Source organism: Chiloscyllium plagiosum, chromosome 29 (assembly GCF_004010195.1).
Source record: "Chiloscyllium plagiosum isolate BGI_BamShark_2017 chromosome 29, ASM401019v2, whole genome shotgun sequence".
NCBI lineage: Eukaryota > Metazoa > Chordata > Chondrichthyes > Orectolobiformes > Hemiscylliidae > Chiloscyllium > Chiloscyllium plagiosum.
Window position 1 is genome coordinate 35,235,095 of NC_057738.1, and position 14,064 is coordinate 35,249,158.

Genomic DNA, 14,064 nt, shown 5'->3' on the forward strand with positions numbered 1-14,064 from the left:
TTGCAGGTGGGGGCTAGTGATCGGGAGGATGGGGGTGAGTGATGGCAGTGGAGGAGGAGATGGGGATATAGGGAGATGGCAGGTGGGGGGGATGGGAAGAGATGAGGGGATGGTGGAAAATGGTGGGGTGGGAGGGGGAAGAATAGGAAAAAGGCTCTCACTGTCCACCCAGTCTAACCCTCTGATTATCTTGTACCTCTCAATCTTCTCTCTATTGAAAACAGCCTCAAGTCCCTCAACGTTTCTTCGTAAGACCTTCCCTCCATACCAGGCAACATCCTGGTAAATCTCCTTTGAACCCTTTCCAAAGCTTCCACATCCTTCCTATAATGTGATAACCAGAACTGTACACAATACTCCAAGTGTGGCCACACCACAGTTTTGTACAGTTGCAGCATGACCTGATGGTTCCAAAACTCGATCTCTCTACCATTAAAAGCTAACACACTGTATGCCTTCTAAACAGTCCTGTCAACCTAGGGTGGCAACTTTGGGGGATCTATGTACATGGACACCAAGATCTCTCTGCTCATCTACACTACCAAGAATCTTACCATTCACTCTGCATTCCTGTTACTATTTCCAAAGTGAATCACCTCACACATTTCTGCATTAAACTCCATTTGCCACCTCTCAGTCCAGTTCTGCAGCTTATCTATGTCTCTCTATAACCTACAAGATCTTTTGGCACTATCCACAACTGTACCGAGCTTAGTGTCATGTGCAAATTTGCTAACCCATCCTTCTATGTCCTCATCCAAGTTGTTTATAAAATTGACAAACAGCAGTTGACCCAAAACAGATCTTTGCGGTATACCACTAGTAACTGACCTCCAGGATGAACATTTCCCATCAACTACCACCCTCTGTCTTCTTTCAGCTAGCCAATTTCTGATGCAAACCGCTAAATCACCCTCAATCCCATGCCTCCATATTTTGTGCAGTAGCCTACTATGGGGAAACCTTATCAAACGCCTTACTGAAATCCATATACACCACATCAATGGCTTTACCCTCATCTGCCTGTTTGGTCATCTTCTCAAAGAACTCATTAAGGTTTGTGAGGCACAACCTACCCTTCACAAAACCATATTGAGTATCCCAAATCAACTTATTCCTATTGAGATGATTATAAATCGTATCTCTTATAACCTTTTCCAACACTTTACCCACAACCGAAGTAAGGCTCTGGCCTTTAATTACCAGGGTTGTCTCTACTCCCCTTCTTGAACAAGGGAACAACATTTGCTATCCTCCAGTCTTCTGGTACTACTCCTGTAGACAATGACAATATAAAGGTCAAAGGCAAAGGTTTGGCAGTCTCCTCCCTGGCTTCCCAGAGAATCCTAGGATAAATCCCATCTAGCCCTAGGAATTTATCTTTGCAGTTGAATACTGACAAAAAAATATTCATTTAACACTTCCCCATCTCCTCTGACTCCACGCACAACTTCCCACTATTGTCCTTGATTGCCCCTAGTCTTATTCTAGTCACTCTTTATTCCTTATATATCTATAGAAAGCTTTAAGGTTTTCCCTGATCCTATCCGCTGACAACATATCATGTCTCCTCCTCACTCGTCTTAGCTCTCTGTTTAGGTCTTTCCTGGCTACCTTGTAACTCTCAATCTCCCTAACTGAGTCTTCACATCTCATCCTAACATAAGCTGCCTTCTTCCTCTTGACAAGAGATTCAACTTCCTTAGTAAACCATGGCACCTCCACTGTAAACTTCCTTTCTGTCTGACAGGTACATACTTATCAAGGACACACTGTAAGCTGTTCCTTGAAAAGCTCCACATTTCTGTTGTGTCCATCCCTTGCAGTTTCCTTCCCCATCCTATGCAACCTAAATCTTATCTACTTGCATCATAATTGCCTTTCCCCTTGTTGTAGCTCTTGCCCTCCAGTGTATACTTATCCCTTTCCATTGCTAAAGTAAACATAACTGAATTGTGGTCACTATCACCAAAGTGCTCGCCTACCTCCAAATCTAACGTCTGGCCAGGTTCATTACCCAGTATCAAATCGAATGTGGCCTCGCCCCTTGTTGGCCTGTCTACGTACTTTGTCAGAGAACCCTCCTGCACACAATGGACAATTGGGGAATTGGGGGAAGGGCAGAGAGGGGAAGGGTCATGGGGGTAGAGGATGGCCAGGGCAGGAGAGATGATTTGGGTTAAGAAGAAGGGGGTGATCAAGACGGAGGTGCTGAATGATCTGGTGAATGAGGATCGCAGAGCTGGGGGGAGATTGAGGTTTGTATGGAGGATTTGGGGAACTTCCCAAGAGGTGGAGGGTGAGCTTGCAGCTTGGGACAGCAGGATTTTGTTTCCTTGAGAGAAAAATGAAGCACTTTCCCCTTTCACACTTGAATTTGTTACCAATGTAGAATCATATAACACAGAAGGCCATTCAGCCAACCTGCCATTTCTTTGAAAGAGTCATCTATGTGACCCCACCTTCCACCCCACAAGATGAAACATTCTGTGCTTGTCCTTTCAAAATCATTTTGTAATTTTAAGTCACCCCTCAGTTGCCTTTTTACAGTCGAAAAGGAGACTTGGCCTGTAAATTCTTTACTGGTAAATAAACTGTTTTTGGTATCATCCTTCTGAATCTTCACTGCACCCTCTCCAGTTCCTTAGTCCTCTTTATATATGGTAACCTGAATTGTGCATTATTTTCTAAACCGTCCTCACTATCTTTTCTTAGTCTATTGTGAGTTTCCACCAGAAATACAGTCGTAGGAAAGAAATTTACCTCACTGGATGCCCAATAGGATCCTCATTGTCAGAACAAAGTAGTATCTAATGATTAAAGCAGAGGTATCCGACATACAGACTGCACACTAGTGTCAGGCCCCACAGACCTGTGTTTAAAATACAGGCAGGTGGACATGACTGAATTTGCAAGGAGCTGCTTCTCCAGTCTCAGGCTGTTTCTGTCCCACATTTGTTATTGAGAGGCTCACCATTAATAAAAATCAAATTCAGGCAAAAGACAGTCTGTGATTGGCAGAGCACTGGGAAATTGAGAGGCAATCTTCATCCTCAGGCCATGTTTTCTTCCTCATTACAAGTGAAAGACTTTGTAAGTAGAGCTGGCAACACTCCTACTCAGTTGAAACTTTATTGCTGGAACAGCACAGCAGGTCAGGCAGCATCCAGGGAACAGGAGATTCGACGTTTCGGGCACAGGCCCTTCTTTCCTGAAGAAGGGCCTGTGCCCGAAACGTCGAATCTCCTGTTCCCTGGATGCTGCCTGACCTGCTGTGCTGTTCCAGCAATAAAGTTTCAACTTTGATCTCCAGCATCTGCAGACCTCACTTTCTCCTCGAACACTCCTACTCAGCAGTGTCCTGGAATCCACACCTGAGTAACAGATTCTCCCTTGGGTACTTTACGCACATCTGCCTGAGAGGTTTGAGCTCAGTTAGGCTACTTTTTTAAATATGGTGCACCAAGAGATGTAAACTTGGCCAAAATGAAGTCTGTCTTTTCAGTCAGAACACCATTTGTTTTTATCTGGGCACTAGGGTGACAGGGGTAGTGAGTTGGCAAGGAACAATGGAGTTGGAAGGGAGATAGTGAGAGACTGTGAGAGAGAAGTGGCCTCCCTGAAAAGTGGCAGGAACAACCCGCAAGTATCTTCCATGATGCAAAGGGAGTCGGAGGGTGATGGCACTGTCAGTAGAGCTGGGACATAAACCACCTTGGTGTGACTGCTGCATTGCCAACATCTCACTAAATCAGTGATTGACACGATGACAGGAAATTAGTGGAATAACCTTCCCATGTGAAGCTTGTTCATAAAGATGCACGTTTTATGTTTTTTGATAATAGCGAAACTTGCAAAAGTCTTATTGTACACAGCTCTGTGAAAAATGAAACGTGGCCTCTTGCGAAGACCCCTGGATTATAACACAAAGAAAAGAAACCCCAGTCTTGCAAACAAGTTAGAACAGTGTTTTAGTTCAATTTCTCAGCAGATGTATGCATTTGTTTTAATGCTTAGTGTGCTAGTGCCAGTTAACAAATGATTCTTTATTGATTTTCACATTGTCAGTTTGTTTGAAGCTGGGAAAATGAAAACAAGATGTGCTGACTCTGACTCCAGCCCCTTAACTGTCCAGGATGGCCTTGTATTCCGCACAGCTGGGAACCTTTTGGGGGAAGTGGGGGAGATTGGCATTGGTTTAGCTTATATTCTTGTCTGCTTGTGAAGTGTTAGATCAGTTAGTTGTTGGCTAAATTGTGAATTTCCCACAACATCAAACCGTTTTGGGGCCAGTATAAGTGGCCCCTCTGACTTAAATAGCAAGATGGAGGTCACTGCTATTTAACCCAGTGGTTTCCTGAGCGTGTGAGCAGGAGGGAGCTATGGGCAAGATTCTAATCAAGTATTTTTGTATTTCCCCCACTGTCAGGAGGGAGGGGATATCGGACTTTGGGTTGGGAGAACAAATAACCTGTATTTGTCTCCAGAATGTCTGCTAGCACAGCGCCAGTCAGAAACCTGGCTGGCTAACAGTAATGATATCCTGGCAGTAGCCATAATTGCATCAGAGAGGGACCCTCGGGGTAAAGTCCTTCCCGAGGGGAGCCACTGACCCATCACTGTTGTCTCAGCAACACCAGAATTGAGTGGTGGCCATTGCTGGAACTGCAGCCTGTCCCTGAGGGAGAAATGGACAATTAGGAGCGGGCCATTTGGCCCCTTGATCCTGTACTTTGCACCCATTCCGTCTTGTGCTTCCTGACCTACTTAGGTTCCCTGTCCCCCACAATCAACCCAAACAGGAGGGGCCCCCCAGATGGTGTTGGGAATTTGGAATGCATTCTCCTGTTTGGGTTGATGGCGGTTGATGGGAACCAAAGTAGGTCAGGAAGCACAAGACGGAATGGGTGCAAAGTATAGGGAGGATAGTTGAGGCAGAAAACTTTACAGCCTTTAAAAACTTACTTGGATGAGCAGTCGAAATATTGTAACATTCAAGACTCTGAACAAAGTGCTGAAAAGTGGGATGAGTATAATCTTAGCATAGTTTTGGTAGTACAGACCCGACATGCTGAACGGCCTTTTCTGATTATTTAAAAGTCATAACTGTCAATTATTAGTGACTGATAAAGTTTTCCTGTGAAAGTACAGGTCGACTGCTGTATCTGTGGAATTGGTTCCGTGATATCAGTTAACCCGCGGTTTACCGCAGCTTGAACATATTACTGGGAACATTTTGGGACCGGGGGCTGCCGGGAAGGTAAATTTCTCATTTAAATGAATGGGTTCACGCCTATTCGTGGTTTCAGGTTTCCAGGGTGGGTAGATTAGATTCCCTATAGTGTGGAAATCGGCCATTTAGCCCAAAAAGTTCACACTGACCCTCTGAAGAGTAACCCACCCAGAGCCGTTCCCCTACATTTATCTCTGACTAATACACCTAACATTATGGGCAATTTAGCATGGCCAATTCACCTGACCTGGACATCTTTGAACTGTGGGAGGAAACTGGAGCAAACCCACACAGACATAGGGAGAATGTGCAAACTCCACACAGGCAGTGGCCCGAGGCGGCAATCGAACCTGGGTCCCTGGCGCTGTGAGGCAACAGTGCTAACCACTGAGCCACCATGCCGGCCTTGGAATGTATCCCCTGCGGGTATGGAGGGACCACTGTATGATCTTCCATTGATGTTTGGTAGTGACTGAGTTACCAGGAAAGTATCAGAGGTCAGGTTTTTATATCCTGCAACCCTATGGCAACCGAAAGGCCTGTTTCCCAGCTTCCATTGTATTCAGAGAGCAGAGGTTTACTGAGTGACGTAAGCAGTGATTGGGCTGTACACTGTTTGTCAGTTGGGGAGCTGTCAGTTGTTGGGCAGTCTGTGCTAGCACTTGTGGCCATCACTGTGGTCAAAAACATAATGTTTCCACTTATTGCTCTTTCAGGTGAAAGGCCGTACAAATGCTTGACCTGCGAGAGGACATTCACCCTGAAACACAGCCTTGTCCGCCATCAGCGCATCCATCAGAAGGGAGCCAAGGTGGCCAAGAGACATCCGGGTGAGAACGACGATGAATTGTCCAAGGATGAGGATGACAGTGAGAGTGAGGCCGAACAGGCGGGCTCCAGCCAGCTGTCGGACAACGAGAGCGAGACAGTCACTAGCATCAGCCTCAGCAATGACTCCCCGCTGCCACTGAGCATTGCAGGGAGCCCAGTGACAGCCACAACGAGCCAATCTCCCAGCCAGGCAGGTGTCAAAGCAGCCGAGCCAGAGAACAGCCTCATTCGCCCAGCAACAGCAGTCAATGGTGTGAGGCAAGGAACCTTCCTTATTCAGGGCAACGACCAAGAATCATTAAAAAACTCAGAGAAGACACTTGCTGATTCCACAGGCTCCTCAGATATCATCCAGAACTTTCTGGGAATACCTAGTGGGGCGCCAATGAACCATGTCCTGGGCTCAGTGGAGTCTACTCCTTGCCTGCTTGGAGTGGAATAATGTGGCTTCCAAGGAACTGGAGGTTTTTGTTGCTTTAAAGCTGTGCCACCATACTTTGGAATGAAATTAACTCTCTTGTACCCGCAAAACACCAAGCAGGGATGAGGCTGCTGTGGTGAATTGTTCTAGTCCGCCTGTGTGCGGGCAGAGTTTTTTCTAACTCTGGTGCGATGGAACGCCTTAAGAGACACGAGTGAGAGGAATCCAGTGCAACTCTCCAGACTGCATGTTGTATCTTCCAAGTGCCTTATGACCTGATTGCTGTGCACAACTAAAGTTCTGTTCAGAAGTGCTCGAAAATCCTTGTTTCAAAATAAGTACAACAAGAAGAGCTAGCCTTTTTTTTTGAGAACAATCTTGGGGAAGTATCAAATTCCTTTGTGATGTGTTTATATTTTAAAGCTGATTTTTAAAACAAATAACACATAATAATGGGGCATCAAAATGCACTTGGCATAGGCTGTGCTTAGGCCCCTAATGAGGAACTGCTGAACTAAGTCTTCCAGAAAGGCCTTACAGTGATCAATGACACTGACAATCTCTGGGCCAGTTTTTCACCATAAATAACAAACATAGGGGCAAAATAGCAATTATGGCTTTTTATTTTGTTTCTTTCACAAAACAAATATGACTTTGTTCTCCATTTATGGTGTGCACAACAGTGCAGTTTTGTTTTCTTTTTGTAATTTGGTCTTTTAAGATGTATTTTGATTAAGGTGGAACTTGTTTGCTACTGTCTGTGAAAATGCAAGATGGCTTCCACAAGATTCCCCCTCCATTTTTAATGCGCATTGGGTTGTTTTGGCTAGAAACAAGAAAATGGGACTAAGAAGGTAAAATGAATTAGGAGACACTTTTTTTGTTAAATCTTATATCAATATGAAATTCAGTACAAAAGAATTTAAGGTTTTTTATTTACAATTCTGCTCTCGATGGTCTAATCCAGCATCCTTGGGAGCAGCCATTAATCAATTATATAATGCAGAACTGTAGCAAGGAAAAAGATTCTCCCAGCGTTAAGCTGGAACAGTGTACTAGCAATAATCACTATTGATTTAAAGCTTTATTTAGTATTTTTTCTGTATCGGCAATATTAGTTTATATGGCCCTTGCCACATTTTATTGATTCTTTTATTAGTGGGTTTTGTTGTCTGACTGAAGCAAATCTGTTGCGTTTTCTTTTCAAAAGCTGTGAAAAGGAGAAAATTATTTTGTGCTGAGTTATGGGTGAATCTTAGAATAGATTGCATGTGGAACTAATTTGTTTTATCAGTTATTTGTAATTCCGACTGTCTCTCTCAGGGCTTTTCAAAAAAAAATTGCATCTACTAAATCCCTTTCTAGTTCCAAATTTTCTTCCACTTTAAGAACTTGAAGCTGAGACGATTCAATCACTACATGAAGCACTTGACTGTGAAAGAAAAATAACGATAATTAATTGGTTTACAGCTTGTTCAAAAAAAAGAAAAAAACAGTCACTTTTCACTGCACCATGATTAAAGAGCTTTTTATTACCAGAGGTTTAGTGAATTATTGTCTATTTTCAAGAAGGAAAGAAACTTTAATGGGGGAAAATTAAAAGGAAATAAAAGTAATGCATTAATCCATAAAACATTGTTTGAAAATCCAGAATCCATATTTTTTCGTAAAGGGAATCTTTACTGCTGCTAAATATTATGTACACATCTGGTGTATGCCACATGAACAGAGAATCACAGAGTTTTGGTACTTATTTCCAATGCAAAAATTTAAAGCTGTTCTGTATAAAACCATCTAAGCAATAAAATGTTATACTTGAGATTTTTATTTGTCCTGGCACTGTATTTGTTCATGCGTTGATAATAGAAAGCTATTGGTGATTATTTCCACTGTCACCTCACCTCTCCTCTCAATCTGCTCCATGACCCCACTGCATGATAACAGAGCTATCCTATTGTGTGGTTTAGAGATTGTTGCATAAAGTCTTCAGCACGTTGTTAAGTCTATGGGCTAGAACTTTGTCATGTGTTGCAAAATCGACAGCTTAAAGTGGCTGATACTTAATCTAATATTTTAAGTTATTTATACTAATCAAGCGTTTAGTTATCTTCAGGACGTGGCCATTACTTGGGGTTCCACGTGGACTTCTAATTTTAGTATGTAGCCTTTTTATGTTTACAGGTGCCTGCTTGTATTGTGTGTCTCTAAGTAAATTACTTGTACATGCTCCAGTTTTAGGTCTCACTATCTGATTGTTGGGTACCTTAGGCTGTAATGGGAGGGAATAAAGGTGTAGTGTGTAACAGGGGCCAAAATCTTTTGGGGGGGGTGTTTTATTGCAATCACTTGACATGAGAGACCTTTCCAGCCCTCGCCCTCTTAGTCTGTTCGAAAATATAGTGTGTCTGTGCAGATTGTCCCCCAGGTGAACCACATTTTTTGATTTTGATGCTGTTTAGTTTGATCTCAGCTGTGTGCTGTAATTCAGCCATCAAGAATTTACAGCTGTACGTCTCTAAACCACCATGTGATGGAGACTGGCAAACACAGTGCCTTCAAACTATTATTTACATTACTGCCCTAAAGGGGCAGCACAGTGGCTCAGTGGTTGCCACTGCTGCCAGGGACCAGGGTTGGATTCCATCGTCAGACAACTGTCTGTGTGGAGTTTGCATTTTCTCCCAGTGTCTGCGTAGGTTTCCTCTGTGTTCTCCAGTTTCCTCCCACAGTCCAAAGATGTGCAGGTTAGGTGATTTGGACATGGGAAATTGTCCATAGTGTCCAGGGATATGCAGGCTAGGTGGGTTAGCCATGGGATAGAGGGATAGGATGGGGGTGGGTGGGATGTTCTTTGGAGGGTTGGTGTGGACTGATGGGAATTTATGATAATATAAATATTTCATGAGAAAATCTGCAATTGCAATTCCTGAACACTTAACTGCCAAGTATTAAAAGATTGTCTTTAAAGCTGCTGACACTTCATTGTTATGAACTTGGTCAGATTTATATAGTATTGACCCATCGTCATTGCAAAATGGTGAGTTACGTACAATTTGGAGCATAAATCATGGGAGTGGTTTATCTTTCTCTGCCTGGCTACTTCCACACTTTTTTTTTAAAAAGTGGTAGTTAATATAGAGCAGATTGATTGTAAATGAAGGAATTTGCTCCAAGTGTTTTCCGTTCTCTCCATACGGTTCCAAGGTTTTTTTGGAACCTCATCCAAATATCCATTGAATTTAGAGCATGAATTGTGGTAAGGCATTGTGACCAGGTCTGCCCACAACCTCATCTGCTGGGATTGCATAAATGCAGTTTCCAGCTGAAACCACAGGCTGATAAATGCAGAAGGGACCTTTGTAAATGGTTGCACAGAATTTTAAATATTGTTTTTGGGATGTGGGTGTAACTTGCAAAGTCAGCATTTGTTGCTCATCCCTAATTGCCCTCGATCGGAGTGTCTTGCTTGACCATTGCAGAGGGCAGCTAAAAGTCACTTTCTATGGTTAATAGATGGCGGGGGGGGAACAAAAGACCATATAGGATTTGGTGATTGGGGGGTAGAAAACATTGTGTGTAAGAGCATATAAAGAAAAGGAAAATAATCAACTCCATTTCTGTGGGTCCAGTATCACATGTAAGTTAGACCTGGTAAAAATAGTAGCTCCATTCTCTAAAAGATGCCAGTGAACTAGATTGGTCTCTACATCAAAACTTTTAAAACAAAGAAGTAACTGATGAATTAAACTGCATTTATTTCAATGGAAAGAGTCTTATAGGTAAGGCTGATGAACTCAGGCCATGTCTGGGAATATGAGACTGGGACATCATAGCTATTACAGAAACTTGGCTGAGGGAGGGACAGAACTGACAGCTCAATGTTCCAGCTTTTAGATCCTATAGAAAGGGAGGAAGGGGAGTGTACTTTTTGATTAAGGAAAACGTTACTGCTTAGGATATTACTGAGGCATTGTCCAGTGAAGTTATATAGGTAGGACTTCGAACTAAAAGGGATGATTGCCTTGATGGGATTGTATTCTAGGCTCCCCAATAGTCGGAGAGAAGTTGAGGAGAAAATATGTAGAGAAATCTCAAGAAATATGTAAGAATAATAGAGTTGTAATAATAGAGGATTTTAATTTTCCTAACATAGGCTAGGTCTGCCATAGTGCTAATGGTTGGATGGTCATAAATTTGTTAAGTGTGTTCAAGATAACTTGCTTTATCAATATGTAAATATACTCACTAGAGAAGGAGCTAAACTTGACCCTGCCTTATTTCCTAAGTGTTAGTGGGAAACACTTTGGGACTAGTGATTGCAATTCTGTTTTATAATAGTTATGGAAAAGAATAGACCTTCCATAAAGTTCTTAATTGGAGGAAGACAAATTTTAATGGTATGAGACAGGAACTTTCAACAGTTGACTGGAGTAGACTGTTCACAGGTAAAGGGATGACTGATAAGTGGGAGGCTTTCAAAAGTGTGATAACGAGAATTCGGAGGCATTAAGTTCCTGTTAGAGTGAAAGATAAATCAGCTGGTAAGAATAGGGAACAATGGGTAAATAAAGATATTGAGGTTCTGGTCAAGAATGAGAGAGTCATATATTGACAACAGGGATCAAATGAATCTCTTGAAGAGGATAAAGGGTGTAGGGGCATCCTTAAGAGGCAATCAAGAGGGCAAGAGGAGGATATGGGATAGCCATGGCATATAAGAGGATACTTCAAAGAAATTGTACAAGTACATCAAGAGCAAAATAGCAACTAGGGGGAGAATAGGGTCCCTTAAAGATCAACAAGGTCATCTATGTGTTGAACCACAGGAGATGGGAAAGGTACTAAATTAATATTTTGCAACAGTTTTTACTGTGGAGAAAGAAATGGAGGCTAGAAAACACAGGGAAATAAATATTGATGTTTTGAAAACAGTTCACGTAACTGAAGAGGAAGTTCTAGAGGTCTTAGAAAACATAAAGGAGTATATATCTCCAGGATCTGATCAAGTGTATCCGAGGACGTTGTGCGAGATTAGGGAAGAAATTGCGTGGCCCCTGGCAGAGATATTTGTATAATCTATAACCATGGGTGAAGTGCCAGAGGACTGGAGGGTAACTAATTTAGATTAGATTAGATTCCCTACAGTATGGAAACAGGCCCTTCGGCCCAACAAGTCCACACCGACCCTCCGAAGAGTAATCCACCCAAACCTGTTCCTCTACTCTATATGACCTGCACATCTTTGGATTGTGGGAGAAAACCGGATGTTGTGTCTTTACTTAAGAAAAGGTGTAAGGAGAAGCCTGGGAAGTATAGACGGGTGAATCTGACATTGGTGATGTGTAAGCTATTGGAGGTGATTCTGAAAGATAGGATTTAAATGCATTTGGGGAGGCAAGGCCTGATTAAGGATCGTCAGCATAGCTTCGTGTAAGGGAAACTTGATTGAGCTTTTTGAGGAAATAACCAAAGCAAGTGATGAGGACAGAGCGGCAGATATTGTTTACATGGATTTTTGCAGTATGCATTATTTACATGGACTTTAGTAAAGTGCTTAGTGAGGTTCTGCATGGTAGACTAATTAGTAAAGTTAGATTACATGGGATTCAGGGAGAGCTTGCTAATTGGATACAAAATTGGCTTGACATTAGGAGACAGAGGGTGGTAGTGGAGGGTTGCTTTTCAGACTGGAGGCCTGTCACCAGCACTGTCCCACAGGGATCGGTTCTGGGTCCATTTTTATTTAACATTTTTACAAATAATAGAGATGAGAATATAGGAGGTATAGTTAGCAAGTTGGCAGATGATATCAAAATTGGTTGTCTACTAGACAGTGAAGGTTACCTATTGGATTACAAAGAGATCTTGATCAATTGGATCAATAGTAGCTGGGAGAAAGTGAGGACTGCAGATGTTGGACATCAGAGTCAAAAAGTGTGGCGCTGGAAAAGCACAGGTCAGGCAGCATCCGAGAAGCAGGAAAGTCGATGTTTCGAGCATAAGCTCTTCATCAGGAATGGAGTTTAATTTGGATAGATGCAAGGTGAAACAAACAAGGGCAGCACTAATGGTAGGGCCTTGGGCAGTGTTGTAGAATAGAGAGACCCAGGGGTTCTGGTACATAATTCTTTAAAGTTAGCGTCAAATGTAGACAGTGGTCAAGCTGTTTAGCATGCTTGCCTTCATTGCTCAGATCTTTGTATGTAGGAGTTGGGACATTATGTTGGAGATTGTACATGACGTTGGTGAGGCCTCGTTGGGAATACTGTATACAGTTCTGGTTGCCCTTCTATAGGAAGGATATTATTATGCTGACAGGGTTCAGAAAAGACTTACCAGGATGTTGCCAGGGTTGGAGTTATAAAGATACGCTGGGACATTTTTCCCTGGAGCACAGAAGATTGGGAGGTGACCTTATAAATGTTTATAAAATGATGAGGGGCAAAAATAAAGTGAATAATAAGGATCTTTTCCTGGGGGGGGGGGGGTTCAAAACTAGGGGGTATATTTTTAAGATGAGAGGAGAAAGATTTAAAAGGGACCCGAGGGGCAAAACTTTTACCCAGAGTGGTTTGTAAGTGGAATAAACTGCCAGAGTAAGTTGTGGATGCAGATATAGTTACTTACCAGATTTAGTAATTAATCGATTTTACATTTCCTCAGAAATGTTCACTTCAATTAACAAAACTCTAGCCAGAGAGACAATAGCCAACCTCCTGGACAAACAGAACAGACAACACGATGGGGAACCTCGCAACAAGGACTGCATACTCAAACTACTAAACTTGTGCTTGACAACACACTTCACATTCAACAACCAAATATATAAACAGATAAACGGGACACCTTGGGCTCACCTATCTCTGGGCTCTTAGTAGAATCTCTGATGCCAAGACTGGAACAAACAGCCCTCCCACAAATTCAACCCAAACTCTGGATCAAATACATGGATGACACTTTTGTTATCATTAAGTTAACAGAAACCGGATTATTAACAGCATGCTCACAGGGATCAGATTTACGAGAGAGGAGGAAACTAACAGTAAACTCCCATTCCTAGATGAGATGGTAGAAAGAACACAGAACGGTGAATGCATCACAGAAGTGTACAGGAAAGCCACACACACTGACCAGATCCTCAGCTACAATAGCAAACACCCGAACACTTACAAGAGAACATAGAACATAGAAGAATACAGCGCAGTACAGGCCCTTTGGCCCTCGATGTTGCGCCGATCCAAGCCCACCTAACCTACACTAGCCCACTATTCTCCATATGCCTATCCGATGCCCGCTTAAATACCCATAAAGAGGGAGAGTCCACCACTGCTACTGGCAGGGCATTCTATGAACTCACGACTTGCTGAGTAAAGAATCTACCCCTAACATCTGTCCTATACCTACCACCCCTTAGTTTAAAGCTATGCCCCCTCGTAATAGCTGACTCCATACGTGGAAAAAGATTCTCACTGTCGACCCTATCTAAACCCCTAATCATCTTGCACACCTCTATCAAGTCACCCCTAAACCTTCTTTACACCATTGAAAACAACCCCAAGTGCCTCAGCCTGTCCTCATA

The 14,064-nt window shown here is 42.7% G+C and overlaps 1 protein-coding gene across 10 annotated transcripts in view; it reads left to right on the forward strand.

The window, feature by feature from the left end:
* Positions 1-8,304, forward strand: part of rreb1a (ras responsive element binding protein 1a) — a 220,994-nt gene extending 212,690 nt beyond the window's left edge. For 8 of the 10 annotated variants that reach the window (XM_043719503.1, XM_043719506.1, XM_043719504.1 and 5 more), the window contains one exon: positions 5,950-8,304. In XM_043719503.1, coding sequence (XP_043575438.1) covers positions 5,950-6,506 — 557 coding nt within the window. In that variant the 3' untranslated portion in view covers positions 6,507-8,304. Of the gene's footprint in view, positions 1-2,392; positions 3,107-5,151; positions 5,261-5,949 lie in introns of those variants that run through there. The other 2 variants (XR_006315932.1, XM_043719508.1) reach the window with 2 other exon arrangements.
* The last annotated feature ends 5,760 nt before the right edge of the window (positions 8,305-14,064 follow it).